This window comes from Apteryx rowi, unplaced genomic scaffold (assembly GCF_003343035.1).
Source record: "Apteryx rowi isolate R43461 unplaced genomic scaffold, aptRow1 scaffold_30, whole genome shotgun sequence".
NCBI classification, from domain to species: domain Eukaryota; kingdom Metazoa; phylum Chordata; class Aves; order Apterygiformes; family Apterygidae; genus Apteryx; species Apteryx rowi.
Genome location: NW_020449419.1, coordinates 1,961,678 through 1,984,292, shown reverse-complemented (window position 1 = coordinate 1,984,292; position 22,615 = coordinate 1,961,678). Strand labels below are relative to the sequence as shown.

The 22,615-nt window shown below is 35.3% G+C and overlaps 1 protein-coding gene across 2 annotated transcripts in view; it reads left to right on the top strand.

Annotated features, from left to right (window-relative positions):
- Window positions 1-22,615, top strand: part of BICC1 (BicC family RNA binding protein 1) — a 115,394-nt gene that overhangs the window by 80,908 nt on the left and 11,871 nt on the right. For both annotated transcript variants that reach the window (XM_026069993.1, XM_026069992.1), the window contains 14 exons: window positions 2,688-2,767; window positions 4,700-4,858; window positions 6,274-6,327; window positions 7,279-7,473; window positions 8,442-8,693; window positions 12,402-12,533; window positions 13,626-13,812; window positions 15,254-15,412; window positions 15,792-15,988; window positions 16,283-16,421; window positions 17,539-17,695; window positions 19,082-19,247; window positions 21,015-21,054; window positions 21,730-21,884. In XM_026069993.1, coding sequence (XP_025925778.1) covers window positions 2,688-2,767; window positions 4,700-4,858; window positions 6,274-6,327; window positions 7,279-7,473; window positions 8,442-8,693; window positions 12,402-12,533; window positions 13,626-13,812; window positions 15,254-15,412; window positions 15,792-15,988; window positions 16,283-16,421; window positions 17,539-17,695; window positions 19,082-19,247; window positions 21,015-21,054; window positions 21,730-21,884 — 2,072 coding nt within the window. The remainder of the gene's footprint in view (window positions 1-2,687; window positions 2,768-4,699; window positions 4,859-6,273; window positions 6,328-7,278; window positions 7,474-8,441; window positions 8,694-12,401; window positions 12,534-13,625; window positions 13,813-15,253; window positions 15,413-15,791; window positions 15,989-16,282; window positions 16,422-17,538; window positions 17,696-19,081; window positions 19,248-21,014; window positions 21,055-21,729; window positions 21,885-22,615) is intronic.

Genomic DNA, 22,615 nt, shown 5'->3' with positions numbered 1-22,615 from the left:
TACATTGAGTACTGAGGGTTCTTTTATCTCTGAAAAAAAGATAGAACAGGAACCACTGAGGATAAGTAAAAAAATATTTCAGAATTTGGGCACAAATCTGGGAGACAAACTAATGAACCGTTAGAGCAGACTGCCAGTGGGAGTTTTCCACTTTTCCACCCTTTTCAGTGGAACTGCAATGCAAACGAAGTTAATTGGTTCTGTAGAAAAGCATACGTAAGAAGCTTAATGTTTGTAATATACAGAAAATCAGACTAGATGATCTAATTTCCCCCCCTTAATTTTTAAGCAGTTCCTGAAAGTCATTTGTTTTGTGTACATCAGTTCAGTGTTATTGCAGTATCTTGGTTTTCTTTGAAATCGTTCGTAATTCCAATGTGCTTCTAACCCTTGCAAAAACAATTTGAAGAATTCAAAATCTATCAGTTGCAAGCAATTTTTTTTGACACAAAATTGAGATTTGGATGTCTTTCCTGATTGTATTTCCTTGAAAGAAAGAGCGAACAAGTCTCAAAGGAAGAATTCTGCTAACTGCTTCTTCGTATTCATTACCAACCGTGCTGTTACTGAAAAGAAGTCAAAGGAGAGGGAACTTGTGACCAGTTCTGAAAGATTTCATAGTGTACTTGAGAATTGTCGCTGAAAGAAATAGGTATTCCAAAATCTACTTTCACCCATGATGAACAAATAGTATCACTGAGTAACAGTAGTCTTACTTGGTACTAGGAGCTATGGGCTATCAGAAGTGATTTGAGATACTTTTCATACTTTTGACCAAACATGTATTAAAATGTGAAAATTGATAAAACTGAGTGGCGGGGCAGGGGGAAAACCCCAAAGTGATGTTCTTTTGGTTTTGATTTTTTCCTAGTTGCCTCTAGAGAGCATTTGAGGCATACATAGTGTGCTAGGCTCTGCTTCTGGGAATTTGTGCCTGCAACATCCACTTCAAATATCATTCACAGCTTAAACACATTAGAACCACATGGCTTACTGTCAGCTTAAAATGGAAAAGAAAAATTGCCCTTAAGACTTTTTTTAACTTCATTGTGAAAAGACTGAAGCAGCAAATTTTCAGAGCTTCCGTAGATTCCATGCACATACCATGTTTCTCCAACTAAAATTTTTTCCATTTAAGAAAAATGAAATATATCTGTTTCTCAGAACTCAAAATGTTTATTTCTTGATTTTCATGAAACTTGACAGTGAATCCTGTGTTCCTCCAGCATTTCTTTCCCTAGCTGAATGTGTTCAAAACTTCATAGTGGTAAAGACAACTTTTCTTTTGCTCAAAAAATAAATAAATAAAAAATCCAGGCATGGCTTAAACAGTTTCAATTTTCAATTGACTACAACAGGCTTACGATTTAAAGTTGTGTTGTTTGGCGTTTCTTTAATACTGAAGTGATTACAATCATTGAGTTGATGGGAAATGCAAATATACTTTGTTACAGCTGTGTTTTTTCCTGCCATTGAAAAAAATATATCCTTTTACATATTCTAAACTGTATATATCTGTTTAGTATAATGAGTTAGATGAAGATAGTGTTTGAGCCAGGAGAGGTTTTATTTATTTATTTATTTATTTATTTAGAGAAAGAACAGTTCATCCTATCATAGGAAGCACCCTGCTGTACTGCAAGCAGGCAGATGATCCCAGAATTAGGGAAAGAGGAACGGAGCAGGCATCAGCTGCAGAATTGCAACTGTGTCCCTAATACCTAGAAGTTTAGGGGTTGTTTTTGTTTGTTTGAAATTATTTCTAGTATTTTGAAAGTAATTTTGCATCGTGGTACTTTATGTTTCTGGACACCAGGTGGTGCTGTGAAGCTATCTAATGTGTAATTCTATTTATTTATTTATTTATTGATACTTGATTTGGTTCCAAAGTCCGTTTACATTTTGTGGACACAGTTTCTAACCAAGTGTATATTCCAGGAGTCAAATCTCTACCTAATAACACACTATTTTATTATTAAGGGCAATGGTGTTTAAAATATAATGTAAACTGAATTGCGTTGTAGAATGAATACGTTAGATCTGACTGGACAAAAACTTCAATTGCATGGTGTTCCTGTCAGCTGAATAGCTTAGTAGCAACTCCTGAACCAGTTCTCCAAAGTGTCAAGTATATGCGTTAGTACGTAATAATCATTTAAATGTGATTTGATGAATTCAATTAGAAAACTTCTTCCAGTGGAGGAACCTTTATTTTTATTGCCAGGTTCAGACTGCAGAGGATAGTTATAGAAACCAGTTAAATAATGAAGTTCTGATGAGTTTTTACAGGCTGTCTGTGTTAGAAACATGAGTTTGAAAGCTGTCAAAAGGCTCTTGCCCTCTGTTAATATTTGAGAAGACGTGGTGGCTTAGCTGCATATCTACATTGCAGACAATGTTTTTAATACTGTGCTATACATTTGGTATTTGATCTTTATTAATTTTAAGTTGTTTATTGCATTTAATAAATTCATCTGGTGATCCTAACTGCGACTGAATAGGTTGAATGAAATGTTCTGTTATATAGCTGAAATTCTGCTGGTTGGTGGTGCAGTTAGTCAATAAATTGTAGATAATCAATACAAACAGTTTTGAAATGGCTTTGGAAAATTGATAGATATTTTTCTATATATTTTTTATTTTATTATTATTATAAATTTTTTTACAAGTTTCTATTTCTTTCATAGATCCCCATATTAAAGTTTCTGGAAAAAAGGAAAATGTTAAAGAAGCTAAAGAGAAAATCATGTCTGTCTTGGACACAAAAGTAAGAAAAACTCATGTAAAATTTGATACCGTAACCCTGTGTTCTGTGGTATACTGACTTTTTTTTAAGTGGGTTCATTTAAACAGAAGGCTTTTAGATGTTCTGAAGCAAAGTGTCCAAAATATTCGTTGTGGATGTTGGTATATGGCATATATGCAACAGGAAAATACTTGATTAACACTTTTTCCAGATCTGACCTATATATAAATAATGTTCCTAACCATATGGCTAAAAGCATAACTAGTTTGTTGTTCATTTGTTTGGGTTTTTTACTTTAAAATATGAAATACGACATCACTACAAGTGGTAGATTATCTGGCCACATCAGCAAACCAAAATTTCTGGGGAAAACCACATTTCTCTACATTCTTGGTATTTGGGAAATAAAGCACATAGAATAAAGACTAAATATATGTAGATTTGAATTTTAATATCCTGTACTTCCCGTTTCATGGCTACTGCTTGTGACTCTAAGCATATGCCTATTTGTCCACTGATGTTCTCAAGTACTTTTCTCTTCCGAAAAACTATGAATATCATTGCTCTGAGAGTCCAAAGGTAGTGATGGTAGATGTACCAATTCATACACTATAACTTAATACAGATCTCTACAGACGTGCGTACGTTGAAGCCGCAATTCCAATTAGATTATTATCTTAGTGAGGTTATTCTTAAAGTCCAAACAAGTTCTTAGAGAAACACAAAACTGGTAGAACATCACAGAATTGTTTCATTTTCCTTGTATCATGAGCACTTGAGTCCCACTCACTCTGAGTTGTATGATAAAAACAAATAAAATTTGCAGAAAGTAAATTTAACAAGTAACTTGGACACAAAATGATTTTGCTTACTGAAAATATTCTTCACACTCAGGTTCAAAATAGTTTTGCCTTACGTTGGTTGTATTGTCAAGAACAGAAATAAACTAAATAACGCCTTTAGTCCTCAAACTTTTGTTRCGTTCCTGAACAGAAATGCTCTTTCCCAAAAGAAGTATTTTCTGATTCCTTCTACTCGCTGTTGACATCAGCTGTTTCTGACATAACTGACTGGGCACTATAAAAGCTATATAATTTTAATAATATGCTTAAAATTGTCAATTTCAGTTTTAAGTTCAATTTCAGGAGGTTTTATATACTTCTGTTTCTATCTGTTACTGTGTTCTTATACTCCAAAACATCAGGACCAGAGTTTCTAAAATTTGACCAGGTCTCGTATTCCTCCGATTTTCATTGGTCTGATAGCAAGTGTTTTGGGGCGATATATGTGACTTCAGCTTAGTTTTATGCTAATCTTTTGATCCACTAAACAGATTGCCAAAGGGAACTCTCCAGTGCTAAAAGTGCAAATTTTTAAAGTAACTATTAACAGCCTTATTATTAACTCTTAATGTTATAACTATTAAGAATAACTTTAAACTGTGTGTTTCAAAAATTGATGTACCAGAAAAAGTTATCTACTTGTTGGGGGGGGGGGGAGAGAAGAGTATTTATTTTAAGTCCTTCAGCTTTCTTGTTTGCCAAAGTTTTCATCACACGATCATCTCAGATTAGATGGGGTCTCTGCATCTGCAATTGGAACAGCCTGGACTCGTAACAACTGGAGTAGGTTGCAAAAGGACATTGAAATCACGGTTGGTGATGGAATCTAGGGTCAAGCTTCAAGAGCTTTTGATGATTGTGAAGATGTACCCTTAGGGTATTTATTTTCATGTTTATCTCCTCACTGGAAAGAAAACATTAATGGTTTAACAACTGACTGTGGTCCACATTAATTAAAAAAACAAAACAAAAAAATCTTACTTGAGTTAAGTATAAGCCACTGCCAGCATAATTTGGAATACCTTTTTAAATGTCTCTCATGAAGTTATATTAGTATGAAATACTATGGTTCCATTCTGAAGGAATCTAATCAGAGGTGCTTGATTTCCAGAGCAATCGGGTAACCTTGAAGATGGATGTTTCACATACAGAACATTCTCATGTGATAGGTAAAGGTGGCAATAATATTAAAAAAGTGATGGAGGAAACAGGATGCCATATCCATTTTCCAGACTCAAATAGGAATAATCAAGCAGAAAAAAGCAACCAAGTAAGTATTATTTTATATTTTAACYAATTTATACTGTTAATGTCTGAGAATATAAACATTTCTAAACTTCTCTTGTTGATTTGGGGTTTGGGGGATGGGCGAGTTAAAGTTCATTGAGATAGATTTTTTGGGATATTTCCCTTCTGTAGAAAGCACAGTACTTCCTAAATGATCAAAATATCTATAAACAGATGGAAACAATTTATGATGGCTCATGAATCATTTTAATTTTTTTATTAAAATTATTTTGAGCAAACAGAAGTCAACAACTTAGTGTGAACATTATGATAGACAGGCAGTGCAAACAGCAAAGCCTTTAACTTTTTTTAATCTGTTCAACATCTGGCTTAATGATTGATAAATTTTTGGTAGTTTTGGCTCATGGCATAACTTATTTGAAAATTAAAGTTAGTGGCAAACTAACAAAAATGAATGTCCTGTTATAACAGTTCAACTTTATTAGAATAAGTCATTGAACCTACCCTTGCTACTGGAGCAAGTCCAGCGAAGGGCTRCAAAGATGATTAGGGGATTGGAGCATCTCTCTTATGAGGAAAGACTGAGAGAGCTGGGCCTGTTTAGCCTGGAGAAGAGAAGGCTGAGAGGAGATCTTATCAAYGTGTACAAGTATGTGAAGGGAGGGTGTCGAGAGGATGGGACCAGTCTCTTTTCAGTGGTGCCCAGCGACAGGACGTGAGGCAATGGGCACAAACTGAAACACAGACGCTTCCATCTGAACATGAGGAAAAACTTCTTCACTGTGAGGGTGACAGAGCACTGGAACAGGTTGCCCMGAGAGGTTGTGGAGTCTCCTCTGGAGATATTCAAAATCCGCCTGGACGCGATCCTGTGCAACATGTTCTAGGTGACCCTGCTTGAGCAGGGGGGTTGGACTAGATGATCTCCAGAGGTCCCTCCCAACCTCAACCATTCTGTGTAACCTGAATTGTGAGTCTTCTGTAATGCCAGTGTTAGTGAAAAGCTTAATTTCATGTCTTTCATCATTGTACTTAAATCCCTATTGTATTTCCTAGCGGCTGCTCAGCAAAACACAGTAATTTCAAAACATTCAAGAAAACATGCATGTGTTGAGTATTAGCATTGAGCACATGTATATAGTAGTAATTTAATTATTTGATCCAAACAGCTGTATTGATAGCTTGATATATTAATTACTTTTAGTTGCTTAAGCTTATTTACCCTAAGGTACTAGGATATTCGAAGATGCATTATTTAATGGATTTATTTTCAGCTACTGTTTAGAAAATGCTTAAGATGACACCAGTATTTATTTTTATTTTTATATATATATATATATATATATATTTTTAAAGAAAACACAGGTACTTGAATAACTTTCCAAATGCTTTATTTGAGAACTTGATGCTATGTTTTGTGTATTCTTGCCCTTTCAGGTGTCTATTGCAGGACAGCCAGCTGGAGTGGAGTCTGCAAGAGTTAGAATACGGGTAATAGACTATTTCAGTATAGTGTTCCTTTGAAAACACCTGAAAGGGACAAAATTACAGTCTGTTTTTGAGAACCCTAGGGTTGTCAGGCTCTGTTTTGAGATCAGAAATACATGAAAAATGTGAGTATCGATATGAGTAGAATGCAAAGGGTATTATAAAAACAGTGATTCACATTCTGGCCAGGTTTCTAACTAGCCCTAGGTGGATCTCGAACACAGAGTCTACGAGATATAAAGTATCCCATACGATATTTAAAAATGCATCTTAATTTACCCTCCACAAATTGTCTGTAGAAGCTCCAGCATCCTATGTGAAGCTTGGCTTTGCAGAGACAATTGGTGTCTTTTATTTTAACCATTTCATGTATAATTTGTGTAAATAATTTGGTGGAATTCAGTTTCATTCTGTATTCACTTGTGCTCTTTTATCTTCACCTTCTAGTTTTGATTTGTATATGTATTTTGGTATAGTTAGTAATAAATTAATAAATTCTGAAAACTTTTTCACAACTGTCGTGGTGAAGTATGTCATTCACACAACATTAGTCTGACAGTTAGAAAAGAAGCTGATGTTATGTAGCTTTGTAGCAGACTTCAGAGCTCCAGTTCATCCACGACAGAAGGAATTCTTTATGAATGTTTACAAATATTGCCTCTAGTTTTAGGTCTTCATGGATGAATACAGAAAAATAATCCGGCTTTATTGTTCCTGCATAATTGCAAACGAAGCCGGTAACCTGGAACAAACAAACAAAACCTTTCTTGTGTCCCAGGGAGAACGCGGCGCCTTTTTCCAACTGAAGATATTATGCCTTTTTTAATAAATGAACCCTGGGTAGAAAGTAATCTCAATTGAATCATCACTGACCAATGAGTCAGTAATAAAATTGTAGTAATTTTAGTGAGTATGATTTAGGTTTTCAATATTTGCTCTTCAATCTTGTTCTAGGAGCTGCTTCCATTGGTACTCATGTTTGAATTGCCTATTGCTGGAATTCTCCAACCAATCCCAGATCCTAATTCTCCCACAATTCAGCATATATCTCAGACTTATAATATATCCGTTTCCTTTAAACAACGCTCTCGAATGTATGGTGCTACGGTCATTGTCAGAGGGTCACAAAATAACGCTAGTGCTGTGAAGGTAATGAATCTTCTTAAGTAGGCTTCTACATGTTGTAAACGTAGTCATAATTTAGATACTTAAGCACTATATTACTGTTACATCCTGCTTCAACAGTACATGTTATTATTGTATAATTGCTCTTAAAGTCTGAAAGTACTAATTTAAAAAAAACAAAACACTTAACTGTATGTGATGTGTATAAATGGTAGGAAATGATTTTAAGTTTAGTATCTAATGTGGTTTGTGTTAAGCTTTTAATCTATTTTTAATCTAATGCATGCCTGCTGGGTTTCCAGCAATTCTGGAGTATGTCCTAATATTACCCCCCCCCCCAAAAACCCCTTCCCCTCCTCCCCCCAACCCCCCACCAAAAAAACCTGAAGTTCTACACACTTCAGTCATCTCAAAACATTCAGTCAAATATATAAACTTAAAATTTGTCTTAACAGTCAATAAAACTAGTCTTGCAGAACCACGATTGGAAAAATAATTTTACTTTCAAGTAAAGGAACTGCCATAAGCCTATTTATCTTTATTAAAATAATCTTCTTTGTTAACAACTGGCAATGCAACAGAAGAAAAGATATGGTCTTAAATGGATGTATCTCAAGCCAGTAAGAATATTTTTAGGCCAGAAGTGAAGGGCAAACTTTGCAAGTATACCTACCCCAATAAATCTCTATTGACTTTCTTACCGCTATATGTAAGCACAGAAGTTCCATCAGGACCAAACCATTAGATGTCATCTTACTGCCTTTCATGATGGCAATTACATGCTACATTTATTCATTAAGTGGAAATAGTGGGTGAAGTTTAGTCTACCTCTTGCCCTAGTACAAATTAAGCAAGTTTTTAAACAAAACAGAATTTTCTTTATCTTGAGTGTGAAATGCATGATGACTAAAGCCAACAATCTGAACTGTTGTTTTATGTGCCTCTGAGCGCTATTGCACTGTTTTCTCTAATGCCCTTTTCTTCCTTTGCAGGAGGGAACAGCCATGCTTTTGGAGCACCTAGCTGGGAGTTTGGCCTCTGCCATCCCTGTGAGCACACAGCTGGACATTGCAGCGCAGCATCATCTCTTTATGATGGGTCGAAACGGCAGTAACATCAAACATATCATGCAGAGGACTGGTGCTCAGATCCACTTCCCTGACCCTAGTAATCCACAGAAGAAATCCACTGTCTACCTCCAGGGCACAATTGAGTCTGTCTGTCTTGCCAGACAATATCTCATGGTAAATATTTTCAGTGAATGTGCTTGAAAAGTGACAGATAACAGAAAACATGCTCATTCTGTGCGTATTTATTGGTCAAATGTAAAGTAGCTTTGGAGGAGAAGGATTACTGCTTACATTACGAAATGTTGATTCAGTTGAGTGCTCTAATTTTGACAGTGTTTTGTGAGCTTTCATCAGTTGAAGTTATCTTTATTTACGTGATCTGTGGTATCATGATTTAAAAAAATACCTTGCCAATATAAATGCAGGATAAGCAATTTAAATTAATGATAATGATGTGCTCCTGATTAGGCAGGTATTTGGGAAAGATGCTCTATTTTTTTTTTTTTCCTTTAGCCAACTGCCCTTTTCCTTATTTGTCAGGTAAGCTGTTTGTGGGAGGAAGTGGCAGGAATTCCTTAGTTCTTTTGTAGGTGAGATTTAAAGGAAATAGGGGAACCACAGGAGACATTTACTTATTCCCCAGTGTCCTGCGTTTTCTTTCACTATAGCAGCAGTACTATAGCCCTTTTATCACTTATACAGGTTTTTGTTACATGGATTTTTAAACCTAACAGAAGCCTTTAGGCATTGTGACAGTACTAATGCTTGTAGCTGTTTTTTGTTCGTTTGTTTTGTTAACGTACATGTTTATGAACAATACGTGGGAGGATTGGACTCAATTTTTATTCAAAGCTGTTAACAGTATAAAACATATCAGAAAGTTCTAAAAGTCCAGATCTCTGCTATGCTACACTATGCCTTGCTGCATAGGGGAAAACAGAAATGCAATGCCTTTCTATTTATACAGCTATATTCATGATTATTATATTCTAGGATATTGTTTGTAAATACTAAGAAATATTCTGTGCATTTCCTTGCTGAGCTTCAGATAGTGTTCTTAGGTAGGTTATTGAAGTAGAAGGAAATGCAAACTAGATACTATGCAAACATGAAAATACCGCTTTACTATAGTAAACTCATAATTATGCAAATGCCATTTTTGAGATACTAGTTTGATTTGGTAATTACAAACACAAGTACAATATCGTATCATTCCAAATTGTACCCAGTATATAACCCTCTAAGAAATATTGACTTAAGTCCATGAGTAAGTTGAGATGTAATCTGTTTCAAGTCACAAGATTACATGTCCTGAAACTATTGTTGATGTTTCTAGTTTTGTGGATAAAAAGATTTAAAAGCAAATTTTGCAAAAGCAGTGTATATGTATTTTAAAACACTAAAAATTTGAAAAGCTGAGGTAAGGAACAACTTAACCAGGTAAAACTTACCTCCAGTTTCTAACTTAGTAAAAACAGTACTTTTCAGTTTCAGATAAAAACATTTAAATATGCCAGCTATGCTGATAACTACATTGGGATAGATAGCTGCATTCATTCTCAAGGTCTTTTGAAGCAAATTTCAGTTGATTGTTTTCTTTGGCGTTGTTCGGCGGAAGCAGATTTTTGTATTTTTGAGAAACTCCCTGCAAAGTGTGACTGCGTAATAGCATTCAAGCCATGGTCACATCTATCATTGGCTCCTTCCAACTGTTTTGATTCAGTCAAAATAACAGCTGTTATTGTTTCACAGCTAGGCAGTAGAGCTGTCCTGGGGAATAAACGATGTGACTGGAGAAAAAAAAAAAAGGGCAACTTGATCTTTGCAAAGCTCCTTAGAAATAATTCTCTAGAAGCATCTGAGCGTCACTGATTAGAAAAGAAACATTGCAATCTCCTTCTGAACTACTAAATTCTTATTTGCATGTTATTCTGTAATTGTCATGAGACTAGTATTTGAGGCAGAGTTGACAATATCAACAAAGCATGATGCAATGCATAAATTGCATACATTCTAATAACATACGTATAATGTATTGGTATTATCTTTAAGAATTATTTAGCATATATCTCAATAAAAATATTAATATAAGCTAGTAAATAAGTTCTTTAAGAAGGTCATGAGTTCTGTGATGTATAAATTGAATATATCCCTCATCTCTGACAAGTGTTGCACATCTCAGATGGTTTCTAATCATAAGTATGTTGCTTGAAAGAATATACTCAATGTGGAGGTAAAGCCAATATCCCCAACAGTGATTAGGGCAAACTGTAAAGGGAAGAAAGAACATACAATGATTTCAAAATACTTTTCTGAGCGAGCATGTTTGGGGGCTTTTTAAAAATGTCAATAAATAAAATGGCTTCTATGGCTTCCTGTCATCCCAGCCCTTTGGTTTTAGCCATATCTTGGTAATCACTAAAAATAGACAGGCACTTAATTTTTGTCAGTCTTGCATGTAATAATGTGGGCTGTGCTAGGTTTAATTACAGAAGACGTATTTAAAACTTAGTTTTGTTCATTTACTCTCTGTCAAAGGACACTGAGTCTGTATCTCCTAATTAATACTGGCTTCAGATTGTGAATATATTTGTTTCTGCTCCCCCCCAACACCATCATGCAGGTGCTCTAAGCATGCAATAACAAAACCGTAGTGCAAAAACCCAACCATTTGATATGCTTATGAAACCAGACTTCCATATTTCAAAGTTTCCATTTTTCCTGTGTTGTTTGTTAATCTTTAGTATGTTTTTGTTCCGTAGGCTTTCAGTGAGACCTATTGATAATTTTTTTTAAAATAACTAACTACTTTACAAAAACATTTGGAAAATCCAGGTACAAAATTTCCTCAGTGGTTCTGTTATAGTAGAACTCTTTATTGTGGGGCTGTTGATTTCAGTGTGTTATTTAATCCTTATTCAGAATTCTGTTTTCTTCAGCCAAGTTCACTTTATGTAGTTAAGCTGTGTTCTTCAGTCTTCCCAAGCCAAAACCATAAGATAATTTTTGACTTAAGGAAAAAGTAAAGCTAATTTAACTAATAATTTTATGTTCCGGAAGTACTCTGTAGCTACAGATGTTGCTATCTGAATATATAAAGTTATATTTAACTAGAAATCTGAAGAATATACTGATCTGCTACTTTTCAACTGTAATTTTGTGTCATTTTTCTAATACATGCAATATTGTGCTTAGTTTATAGTGAATTTATATTCAGAATAAGTAGGATTTTTTTCCACTAATTTTGTACACTGTATTTCTGTTATGAAAACTAGCAATCTAATAATCCCTCTATCATTTGAGCACTTTTTTTTTTTTTAACTTAAAAAGGTTAGTATTTCAAAGATTTTGGTCATGGAATGTATTTCACCTGAAAATGCTGATGTAGCTGCAGAGGACAGGCAAAAAGAAAGGTGAAAGTTAATTCTTAGACAATAGTGACTTACAGAGATTTTTTTTGAGATTTAATTTTTTCCAAAATCTAATGTGGACCATTTGAGTATATGTGAGTCTTACTATCTCCTCTTGTCAACATTTTGTTCTGATTCAATAGATAATAGTTGCTTCTGAAACTGAATCCTCTTGGCACCTCTAATCTTGCATAGATAGATAATGCAAGGCAAGTATGCACTGATTGGAATGTCAAAATATCCAACAAATCATCTCACCCTCACTTTGCCAAGCTGTCAGTTCAGAATTCCAGGGCAGAAAAGATATTCTTATGAACACAGAAATTGCTTTACTTTAATCCCTCTTACTTTGTTCTGAACTTTTTATATCATGATGTACAGGTATGCAATCTGTATACTTCGGTTTAATGCCAACATTTATGTGGGACAAGGATAGGTTGAATTGTATGAATTTTTGCACCTGTCTTTTCAGGGTTGCCTTCCTCTTGTGCTGATGTTTGATATGAAGGAAGAAATTGAAGTAGAACCACAGTTTATAACACAGCTAATGGAGCAGTTAGACGTCTTCATAAGCATTAAGCCAAAGCCAAAGCAACCAAGCAAGGTTGGTGAAAAGCTAATGTATTCCTCTTAGGTTTCAATAATGCTCTTCAGAAGTGAGGAGTTGACATGTCTGCTCTTCCCCCCTCCTGTAATGTATCAGAAACTTGTAAAGAATATGTATATATATACACACACTGCTTGAAATATATCAATTTAAATTTTACAGCAGTTGTCCTTAATGGCAGTTTGGCTTTTTCATTAAATATTTGACAAAACAAAGATTAGCTTTTGTATGGAAGATACTGGTAATGGGAAAAAAAAAAAAAAAAAGAGATGATGAACAAATTGTCTCTTATCTAAACTACCCTTGATTTGGGATTTTAAAGAATTGTTTTAAGTTGCATCTTTTGCATAATTTCAGTGCTTTTTAGCAATCAAAAACACCCAGTAAATAGAACTATGAGAAAAGTCCATCTGCTACAAAGAATGTTAAAATAAAAACATGAGAACTAGAATTAAAAGTACTTATAAGGACAAATGTTCATTTAAAAACATAAATTTGAACATGCCCAGTAAGAGACTGCCAGTTATCTGCATTATTATATATAATGACATAACAAACATAAATTTCAAAATACCAAGTGCCTATACCATTGTGTCAGCAATGTACCTTCTCTACATAGAGAGATCTAAAATCAATACAAGGAAAAAAAATTATATTTTTATAATATAAATTCTCAGGTACTTATGATTTTGTTCTCAGGCAGCTATGAGTGTAATAGCATTCATATGAACAATTTTTTTTCCATGTGGTGTTATAGACCTCCGATAGAAAAAGATAAGTCTTCAACAGTTGGCTGACTTCTCTAGATCTTGGGGCACTTAAGATTTGGTAGTAACTAGCAAAGTGCTACTTTTTGCCATTATTCTAGTAGTAATATGTTTTTCTTGGAAGGGAGTTTCATCATTCCCTTTGTTATAAGGTTAGGGATTTTGTGTTCACTTTATCAAGGACGCTGAATTCGAGTAGTTGCACTACTATCTCGCAGATAGCCATGAGGTAGTAGTAAGCGTTGTGTGTGTTGCAGGTCCATGTCATGTAGTTGTGTTGGTCATTGGTTTTCCTCTTTTTTTTCCCCTTCTCTCTCCACAGTCTGTGATTGTAAAAAGTGTTGAACGAAATGCCTTAAACATGTACGAGGCACGGAAATGTCTCCTAGGACTTGAAAGTAGTGGAGTCACCATAGCATCAAATCCCTCTACTGTCTCATGCCCTGTTGGTCTGTCTTGTCCTGGTTTGGATATCTTGTCTTCAGCAGGACTAGGACTCACTGGACTTGGTATATATGCTTATTTATTTATTCTGATATATGAAACTTAATTTACTAGTACAAAAAAAAGCCAATATTTTTGGATAACATAGTGTTAAAGCATTAGAAGATTCAAATTGTTGTAACGCTTCATCCAAGGCTTTAGTAATCAGTGGCAGGGATTGTCTCTGTGTAGAAGATTGTCTGGAAGCTTGAAACCCACGTTATCTATAGCTCAGCAGAAAGTGAAAGGGAGAGAAATACCGGTGAGATAGGACGTTGCTCAAAGCTTTCAGAGGAATCTTTTTCAAGTGAAATCTTTCCTTGGCAATACTATGGTGTCTCAGGTTGTCCTGAATTTGTGTATGTACATTAGCGTGTCAACAATAACTTGAAAGTTAACATAGCTGATAGCACATTTCAGCTCTAGCTATATTTCACTGTAATATTGTGTGATGCATATGCTATTAGTTTTTAGATCTTAGTTACCATTATAAAAGGTAGAACAGGAATGTTTAAGCTTTCTCTTTTACGTAATTTTATAGAAGAAATATGCATCATGCCAACTGGAATTACCATTTTATTTTCAAGCTCTGCAAATATTTGATTACCAAAAATTGAGCAGTCCTTGAAGAAGTTAGTGACAGATCTTGACTTTTGCTCCTGAAATTCAGGGCTGTTGTGTAACCACCTTGCTCCCTTGCAACCTGCTATCCAGGAATGCTTTATAGTTCCATGTCAGATTATTTGGGTGTTGCATGGGGACAGGTGTTTGTGCCACCTGCCAGCATTTTTTTTGTGCTCTGCTTATCATCCTTGTCATGCCTGTTCTTCAGGGCTTCTTTTTTGTGGTTTTCCCTCCCCCCACCTGCCTTTTTTTAGAGTAAAGAGTGATGAACGGGCTCATGAATGCTCATAAATGAGGAGCTGGTTTGAGGGAATGCTTTGGGAATAAGCAATGCATTTGGAGGATGACTTGTAATCAGTGCTGAAGGTGGAAAAAGAATTGGTTCTTAGTGAGGAAGTGGTGGTTCATCCATACGAGCCTCTGAGGAAAAGAGAATTGTCTGAAATGAAAGCAAGGTTGTGAAGTGTAGTTGCTTTCTTGTTCTTTGAGATGCTTCTTTGAAACAAATTGACAGAAGCAATGGAGAAGATGCAAAGGGGGGTGGGATTGAGAAGCAGCCAGAGGAGACTCTTTGATGTTGCAGTAGTTAAGAGTCCAGTAGATGGATATAAGGATGCTACAGTTCTTGGCTTTATGATTTCTAGTTTAAGAATCCTTCTCCTTGATGTGCTTTCCACACCAAGCTCACAGCATGTTTAATGTTAACAGTTGTTAGTGTGTTTAAAAAAAAAAAACAAAATCACATTAGTAAAATTCAGGGTTTTTAAATTAATATTTAACATTTTGTAAAAATGCTTTTCTATAAATCTTTGATAAATATCCATATGTATCTTTTTTTTATAGGCCTTTTAGGTCCAACAGCCCTGTCAGTCAACACCTCAACTGCTCCAAACTCACTTTTGAATGCCCTTAATAGCTCTGTGAGTCCCTTACAGAGTCCAAGTTCTGGCACGCCTAGCCCTACGTTATGGGCAACATCTCTTGCTAACGCAAATGCCACAGGTTCGTGGAAGTTAAATGTAAATTAGATGAATTGTGCAACAAAGAGTCATTAGTGACGGCTGAAACATCCAGAATCATTCATGCTTTAGACACTTAATTTCTGGGTTTATCTTCATGCAGATGAAAAAATTTCAAAATCTGAAGTTTTTAGTTAAATTATGATATAATGTCACATGCAATGTTTTGATGTGTTTTATATGGGAAACTGTGTTAACCTAATAATTAATCATTGATAGAGCATTATACATTTGATGTGGAACTACATTGGAAATTTGTTTACTTATGTGTCAAAGCTACGTAAAGATAGAGATTTATTTAAAGTGCTAAGCATATCAGTTTGAAAAAATAAATCAGAATATGGCCAAATTTTTTGTTGTAGGTTTTTCTGCTATTCCACACCTAATGATACCATCTACTGCCCAAGCCACTTTAACTAGTATTCTGTTATCTGGAGTACCCAGTTATAGTCAGAACACTCCCTCACCACCACCAGGCTTGACTCCTGTTGAAGTCCATGTCAACGGCATGCAATCAGAGAATAAAAAAGGATCACCTTCTTTAAATGGTCATGTAAAGGTAAGTGACATGGTCTCTGGATAACCACATCTATTTGCAATGAACCTTCTAAGAAAATCTGAAAGAAAAACCTAGTTGCATTAGTAGTGACTCTTAAAGCTACTAAGTTTAGAAATAGGATAGGAGGATTTACAAAATGCAACATAAAGAATAAAAAATGGAACATACCATATTGTTCTTCTAGATCAGAAATGAATCTCTTCTCCTGTCTGTGCAGGATAGCGAAATATTTTTCAATATTTCCTTAAATATGACAAACACTTCAGTGATTTTTTTTTTTAACCATTATTTTAGACCAATATCAAGTATGCTGCACTGTCTGCCACGTCGCTGGGAGAAAATGTGTTGAGCACAAACCACAGTGATCCATCAAGGCAGACAAATACTCATGGTGCCTCAGAACAAGTAACTGCCAAGTCAAATAGTGCAGAAGGTAAGAAAGATGCTGACATTTTATTCTTTTGCTTGGTAATGTTTGTGCAGTCTACATACAGTTTATGAAACCACAAAGTAAATTTTTTTTACCTGTGCACTGGTTGTGCAGCTGTGTTGAAGGAGAATATCACCCTATCTTATAGACCTGCTGTCAAAGAAAGTAAATAAAAGCTGTACTATTTGAGCTATACTGGTGTGACTAAAAAACCTTAAGTTTGATACAAGCACATTTGTATCGTTTATTTGTTCTTTTATGGAATGGGAAAATAATCTATGACAATTTTATTATGTTTTATAGCTTAACCTCATTGCTAAAAAGAATCTCTGATGGTTTAAGCTGTTGTATTTTTGCCTTTTATGAAAGGAAAGGATTAATGCCTTTGAGAAAGTTACTCTGACAAACTTGTGTGGGGATCAAACCTAGATGTCACTGATGAATTTTATTTGCATGTTTTACACCAACATTTTGATTAGTTCCTTTAGCTCCTACAAAGCAGCATACTCAACTGTTTCTGTCGTTCTTGGTGGGAGGGAAAGCCAGTTCCTTTTCGAACTTGAACAAATACATGTAAAGGCCATGTTTCCTATGCAAATACCGACTTCAGCAAGGAAGGGATCTTTTTTTAAGGCTTGTGGGCATCTTGAATCCTGACCTGAATAAAAGGTACATTGCTCAATTTAAGTGATAAGTATTTGCAAAAATGTATTCCAAAGATATTAGAGCATTTTAACGGAGAGGTTTTATTCCAGCCCAAGACTATGAGTGCCCAGTAAGGTTTATTAAAGCAGGATACCAAAGCAAAATCATTTGAAATAGTCACTTCAGATTGTGAATCTTTAGACTTGGTATTAGCTATTACCTGGCTTTTGCTTTAAAAATAAACATGGACTTGTAAAATGCAGTAGATGTGCTGCATGAGTTATTGATGCATTTTTTTTGTGTGTGTGAAATTAATTTCTGACTTTAATTTTGAACAAGCTAGTCTGCCTGAAGGCTAGACTGACTCTAAAGGAGAGACAGCAGGTTTTGTTTAACAATAGTGATTCATGTAGGAAGTGCACTGGAATACGAAGTTCCCTTCCCCCCCGCCCCCTTCTCTTTCTTGGCCTTGTAGGTTGCAACGATGCTTTTGTAGAAGTGGGCATGCCGAGAAGTCCATCACATTCAGCAAATACCAGTGACCTGAAGCAGATGATGAGTTCTTCCAAACAAGCCTGTTCGAAGAGGCAAACAGTGGAATTGTTGCACGGCACCAAAAACTCTCATTTACAGTATGTTAAATGGGCAAATATAAATTAATGGAACTTTCAACATAAAATAATACTTAACATGTTTTTGTAGGTAGAATGGATGGTTCAGTTGTTAGATATTCATAGTACTGAATTAAATTGGACTTGATATTTTAAATCACATTAACTATACCCTCCAGTTTGTCATTCATTTGTTAACTTTGTACATTCTAAGAATTTTTCACTTTTGTACACTTATTGAAAGAAGAGAAATGCTTTTCCTTTCCCAGAAGAGGTTGGTTTTTTTCTTCCCCAGAGGAATTTTGTTGCCTATTTCTGTAGGATTTATTTTTACGCTTTTCCTATTTTAATGATTGCTTAACTGCCAGCCTTTTTGCTTTTGTATATACGTACATACCTGGGGGGAGTGGGTAGTATATGTATAATGCACACTTGAGGCTGTGATATTCAGGACATAACATGTTCTAAAAACACACGAGGTTCCTCCAACCCAAGGGAAAGGCTCTTTTGAGTCATAATATATCTTGGCAATACAGGTTTTGTTCTTAACATGCTATTTTGTTCAATGTTCAATCTACTTTAAGTAGTGTTTTCACTATTCCTTTTGCAGATAGTTTATCATAACTGTTTTGTGACATTGTATTTTCTCTTACCTAACTTATTTTCAATGTTAAAGCTGTAACACATATTTCATTAATTCTGTTTCCATAGTTTAGAAATCCAAGGATTCTTGCTAACCAAACTCTCTTGGTTTTTTTGTTGTGGATTTAGCGCTCAAAGTTTCTTTAGGAAATTTTTTCTTTTTTTTTCTGGGGTAGTCTGTAGCATCTAAAATATGATTACTTCTCTTTGCTTTGAGGTAAGATTTCACACGCCTTCTCTAGAGCAGGGATAAGATAAATCTGATTTTTTAGAAAGAAAAGATTTCAATAAGAGGCGCTTCTGTGGGACTGGAAACACTAAAGCTTTATAAACAAGTAGGATCAATGCTACCTTTCTCAGTCCTCATTACATTTCTCTTTATCCTACTACTTTCAGTCTTTTAGAACTGCTGAGCAGCTGGCCTAAGTAGGGCTAAATAAGTAACGCTATTTAGTGATTGCAGGTGATAATTCCCGATCCTGGAAAGCTCAACTATGGTTGTATTGAGACTAAACTAAACCTCATACTTGGTAATATAGGAAGCAGCAAATATGCTCTGTTTCACTGATAGAGAAACAGCTATGTATGCCAAAGGAAAGTTGAGACTCTGAAAATATTGCTAAAAACCCTGGGATGTATTTGTACTGGCTTTTCTTGAATTTGGCTGCCAAACTTTTGGGGCAAAGCTTGATTATCAAAACCCCATTGAACGTTTACTCTTTGCGAAAAGAAACACTGGAGTTAATGCTGACTTTCCTTCCGCAGTACCACCGAGAGGTTGCTCTCAGATGCAGAGCTGAGTGCCTCTGAAAGTCCCATGGCTGACAAGAAGGCTCCTGGGAGCGAGCGGGCGGCAGAGCGTGCGGCGGCTGCCCAGCAGAACTCCGAAAGAGCGCGCCTCGCTCCGCAGCCGTCATATGTAAACATGCAGGTAGGTCTTCCTCAATACACCCAAATCCAGTGCAAATTTTGATAATTGCAAAATGAAATTACCAAGTAATGCAAAGGCGATTGTTGGCTAGCAGACTTACATTGACATTACGGTTGCAATAAAAGCATTTCTCAGCAAAGTAGTTCTTTTGCTTGAAGGTAAGTTTTCATGCGTTTCCCCCCCCCACACACACACACACACATTAAAGTGAAATGCTGTTGAGGTGCCTGTTCCTATAAGGTTAGATAAATTTGAATCACTTATCACAAGAGGATACAGGTGGCATACAGGAGACTTCCTTCGATCTGTTGCTTCACTCACTGACTTTGCCTTTCCCTTAGTTAGCAGATGCCTTCTGGGGGGCAGTATCTTACAGAGGGAAGAAAGTAAGGTTATATTTTTGTGTGTTCTAACTGCTGTATCATTACTAGGTATTTTTATGATATGATGCAGCAAGACCTTCTCAAATAAGTAATTAAATATGGTTACGTATTTTCATAAAATTTTTATTTAGAAGCAAAAGATATCTTTTCATTTACTTGTACTCCAAAGTACATGAAGAAAAAATAGTTTGATATTCACCAAAAGTCTTGAAGACAAAAGCCCTTTATGCTTCTGGTGGACGAAAAGAGCTGGGGAGCAAAGTAAATTTCATGGATATATTAATGTGTATGAGCACCTTATGTGTGTAAAATTTTATATTATCATTGCTTCAAGAAGGGAGAATAGTGTGTACAAAAATACATTTAGGCTTTTCATAAGCAATGTCAACACAAATTTTCTCTAGCTTCAGATTCATCTGTAGGGGGGTTTACTGGAATAGCTACACTGTTTTTGCCTTACAAATATAGTTTTGTTATGAATACCCTTTCCTGTGTTCCTACTTGTTTAACTACTGTCTGCTACTGTATTACTGTGGTAATATACTACTATACTTTACACTAGCTACGACTATTACTGTAAGTCTCCCCAAAGAGAGACACCCTTTTGACTGTTTGTCAAGCGGTAGTAACAGAGTACTTTTCAGTGTCGATCTTCTGTCAGTGCTGCATGAAGTAGTTGAGCAAGTTTGTTTAAGGTTGGTGTTTTGCAGACCTTTTCCCTATCAGTGCTCTAGTTAAGTAGTGAACTTGCACTTCAGGCTAAATACTGCAGTTTTGGTGGGTTTGTATGTTTAGACTTTGCTAATCTATGATTGAAAGAAGTGTAATTAACCTAATCAGTAACGTTTAAACTTCATCTTCCATTGTCATAGGTAGTGTGAACAGATGTTTTATTGAATTCTGTCAAAACTTACCTGTTTTTCTTTTAGAAAATAACTGTGCTGAGAATTCAACTTGAAAAAAGATTATTCAAAATAACTGTAGTGCCTAGAATTGCTGTCTAAGATGTATATTGTTACTTTAATTTGTACAGTTATTGGATGTTTTGGATGCTAAGGAGATGATGTGGGAAGATAAACTATGCTTGAAAAAATGTATTACAAAAAAAATCTGCCTAAGCAGATTCTAAATACTGCTATAACCTCAATCAAATGGAGGCTAGATAGTTATTTAAAATCTTTCTTATCTAAATTTGAATGAATGCTTTAAGTAACTGTAGGCTTTCACTGGACTACTGTCACATTATTGTGCAGTACTTCATGTTTTCTCCTGGATGTATTCATTGGCTGCATTCAAAAGCTTTGTTTTTAAGAAGAGTTAATTACTGGGATGACCTTTAGTTTGAACAGTAATTAAGCCACCTTCTGCCTGTTTAATTCTTTAGGCATTTGACTATGAACAGAAGAAGCTACTAGCAACCAAAGGTATGTGGATAAACAGACTTCTGAAAAGTTTGTTAGCATACGTCACTCAACTTTCTGATGTTTCAGTTTTACAATTTGTTTTTTAGTCAAATGTAAAGCTGGTATTAAGTGAAGCATTTGTGTATTGGTTTTCACATGTTCCAAACCATTTTTAATACCAGTGTAGTATAAAATACTCATAGTGTAAACAAATTGCAGATGGGACATTCTCTGTGTAGGGGTATGTTCATATGCAAATTAACCAGGTAGTTTCAAAGATCTCCCACTTGTAATATTTGAAGTTATTTAGATACAGTTTAAATTTTAAGATGTTTGTCATATTGGCAAAATTGCTCTTCATTTCAGGATAGATTCAGTTTTGATATTGATATGGGACTGCACCATAGGTTTGGCCCTGTTAAACACTACCACCCAAAAGAAAAACAAAAATTTTCTTTTTGAAACATAGGTTTGATTCTTTTCACTACCCTGCAGCCCTAAATGGGTTAACTAACTTCCAACAAAATAAATTRCCTTAAGGGCAGGCAGGATTCAAGCTGTGTAGCAACTGGAGGTGCTCAGACCTTACTATCTGGTATGTTAATGAAGTCTGTTCTCATAGATGCCTTATGGGTTTCTTATCTCCCTACCTTTACATAGACTGACACTCACTGGTTTTTCCCTGTATGTTTTCAGCTATGTTGAAGAAGCCAGTTGTAACAGAAGTGAGAACTCCAACAAATACATGGAGTGGATTGGGGTTCTCTAAATCTATGCCTGCAGAAACTATCAAGGAACTAAGAAGAGCTAATCATGTATCATACAAGCCATCTATGACAACTACATATGAGGTATATGAAAACTGTACTGTAATGGAAATATATCTGTAGTAAATAGTTTAATTGTTTACTTCGAGAGGTGTCTATATCTTTTGTGAAAACCAGTCTTACAAATAAGATTCTTAGCTTTGTTTTTGAGGTAATAAACATTTTTATTCTGAAAAATGTTTCTTACATAATTATTAAGGCATATGGAATACATTAAGCCCAAAATGCAAAATTATATCATCTTTGTAAATCATGCTCCAAGTTTATAGAAGTGTGCTCCTGAAAATGTTTGTTTAAACAAACTTCTGATGACTTAGGGGATAAAATGATTCAATAGCTGTAGATAAGCAGTGGAAATCTGACCTAATTAAAAATATATGTGTGTGTGTGTGTGTGTGTAACAAGTAAGCTATATAATGTAGATTACTGCATAGTGATACAGTGATAGAAAAAGGAGTGGTGTCATGAGAACTTTGTGGAACCTTATGTTTCTTTCTTCTTAAAGGCATTCTGAACCTGCTTTTTAATGCATTTCCATGCTTTAATCCTTTCCAGCTTCCATGCAGACACCTTTTCCTTGATTTTTGTCCTACTTATCAAATGTAAATGGTATGGTTCTTCAGCAATGGAACTTCAGACAGCTTCTTCTCTAGGATGTACCTATCCTTTAACGCAAAAGAAGTGATAAACCACGATAAAATGTGCCTTGGTGTTCCTCACTTGATGGTTGTTAACTTTTTGAAACATTTAGTTAT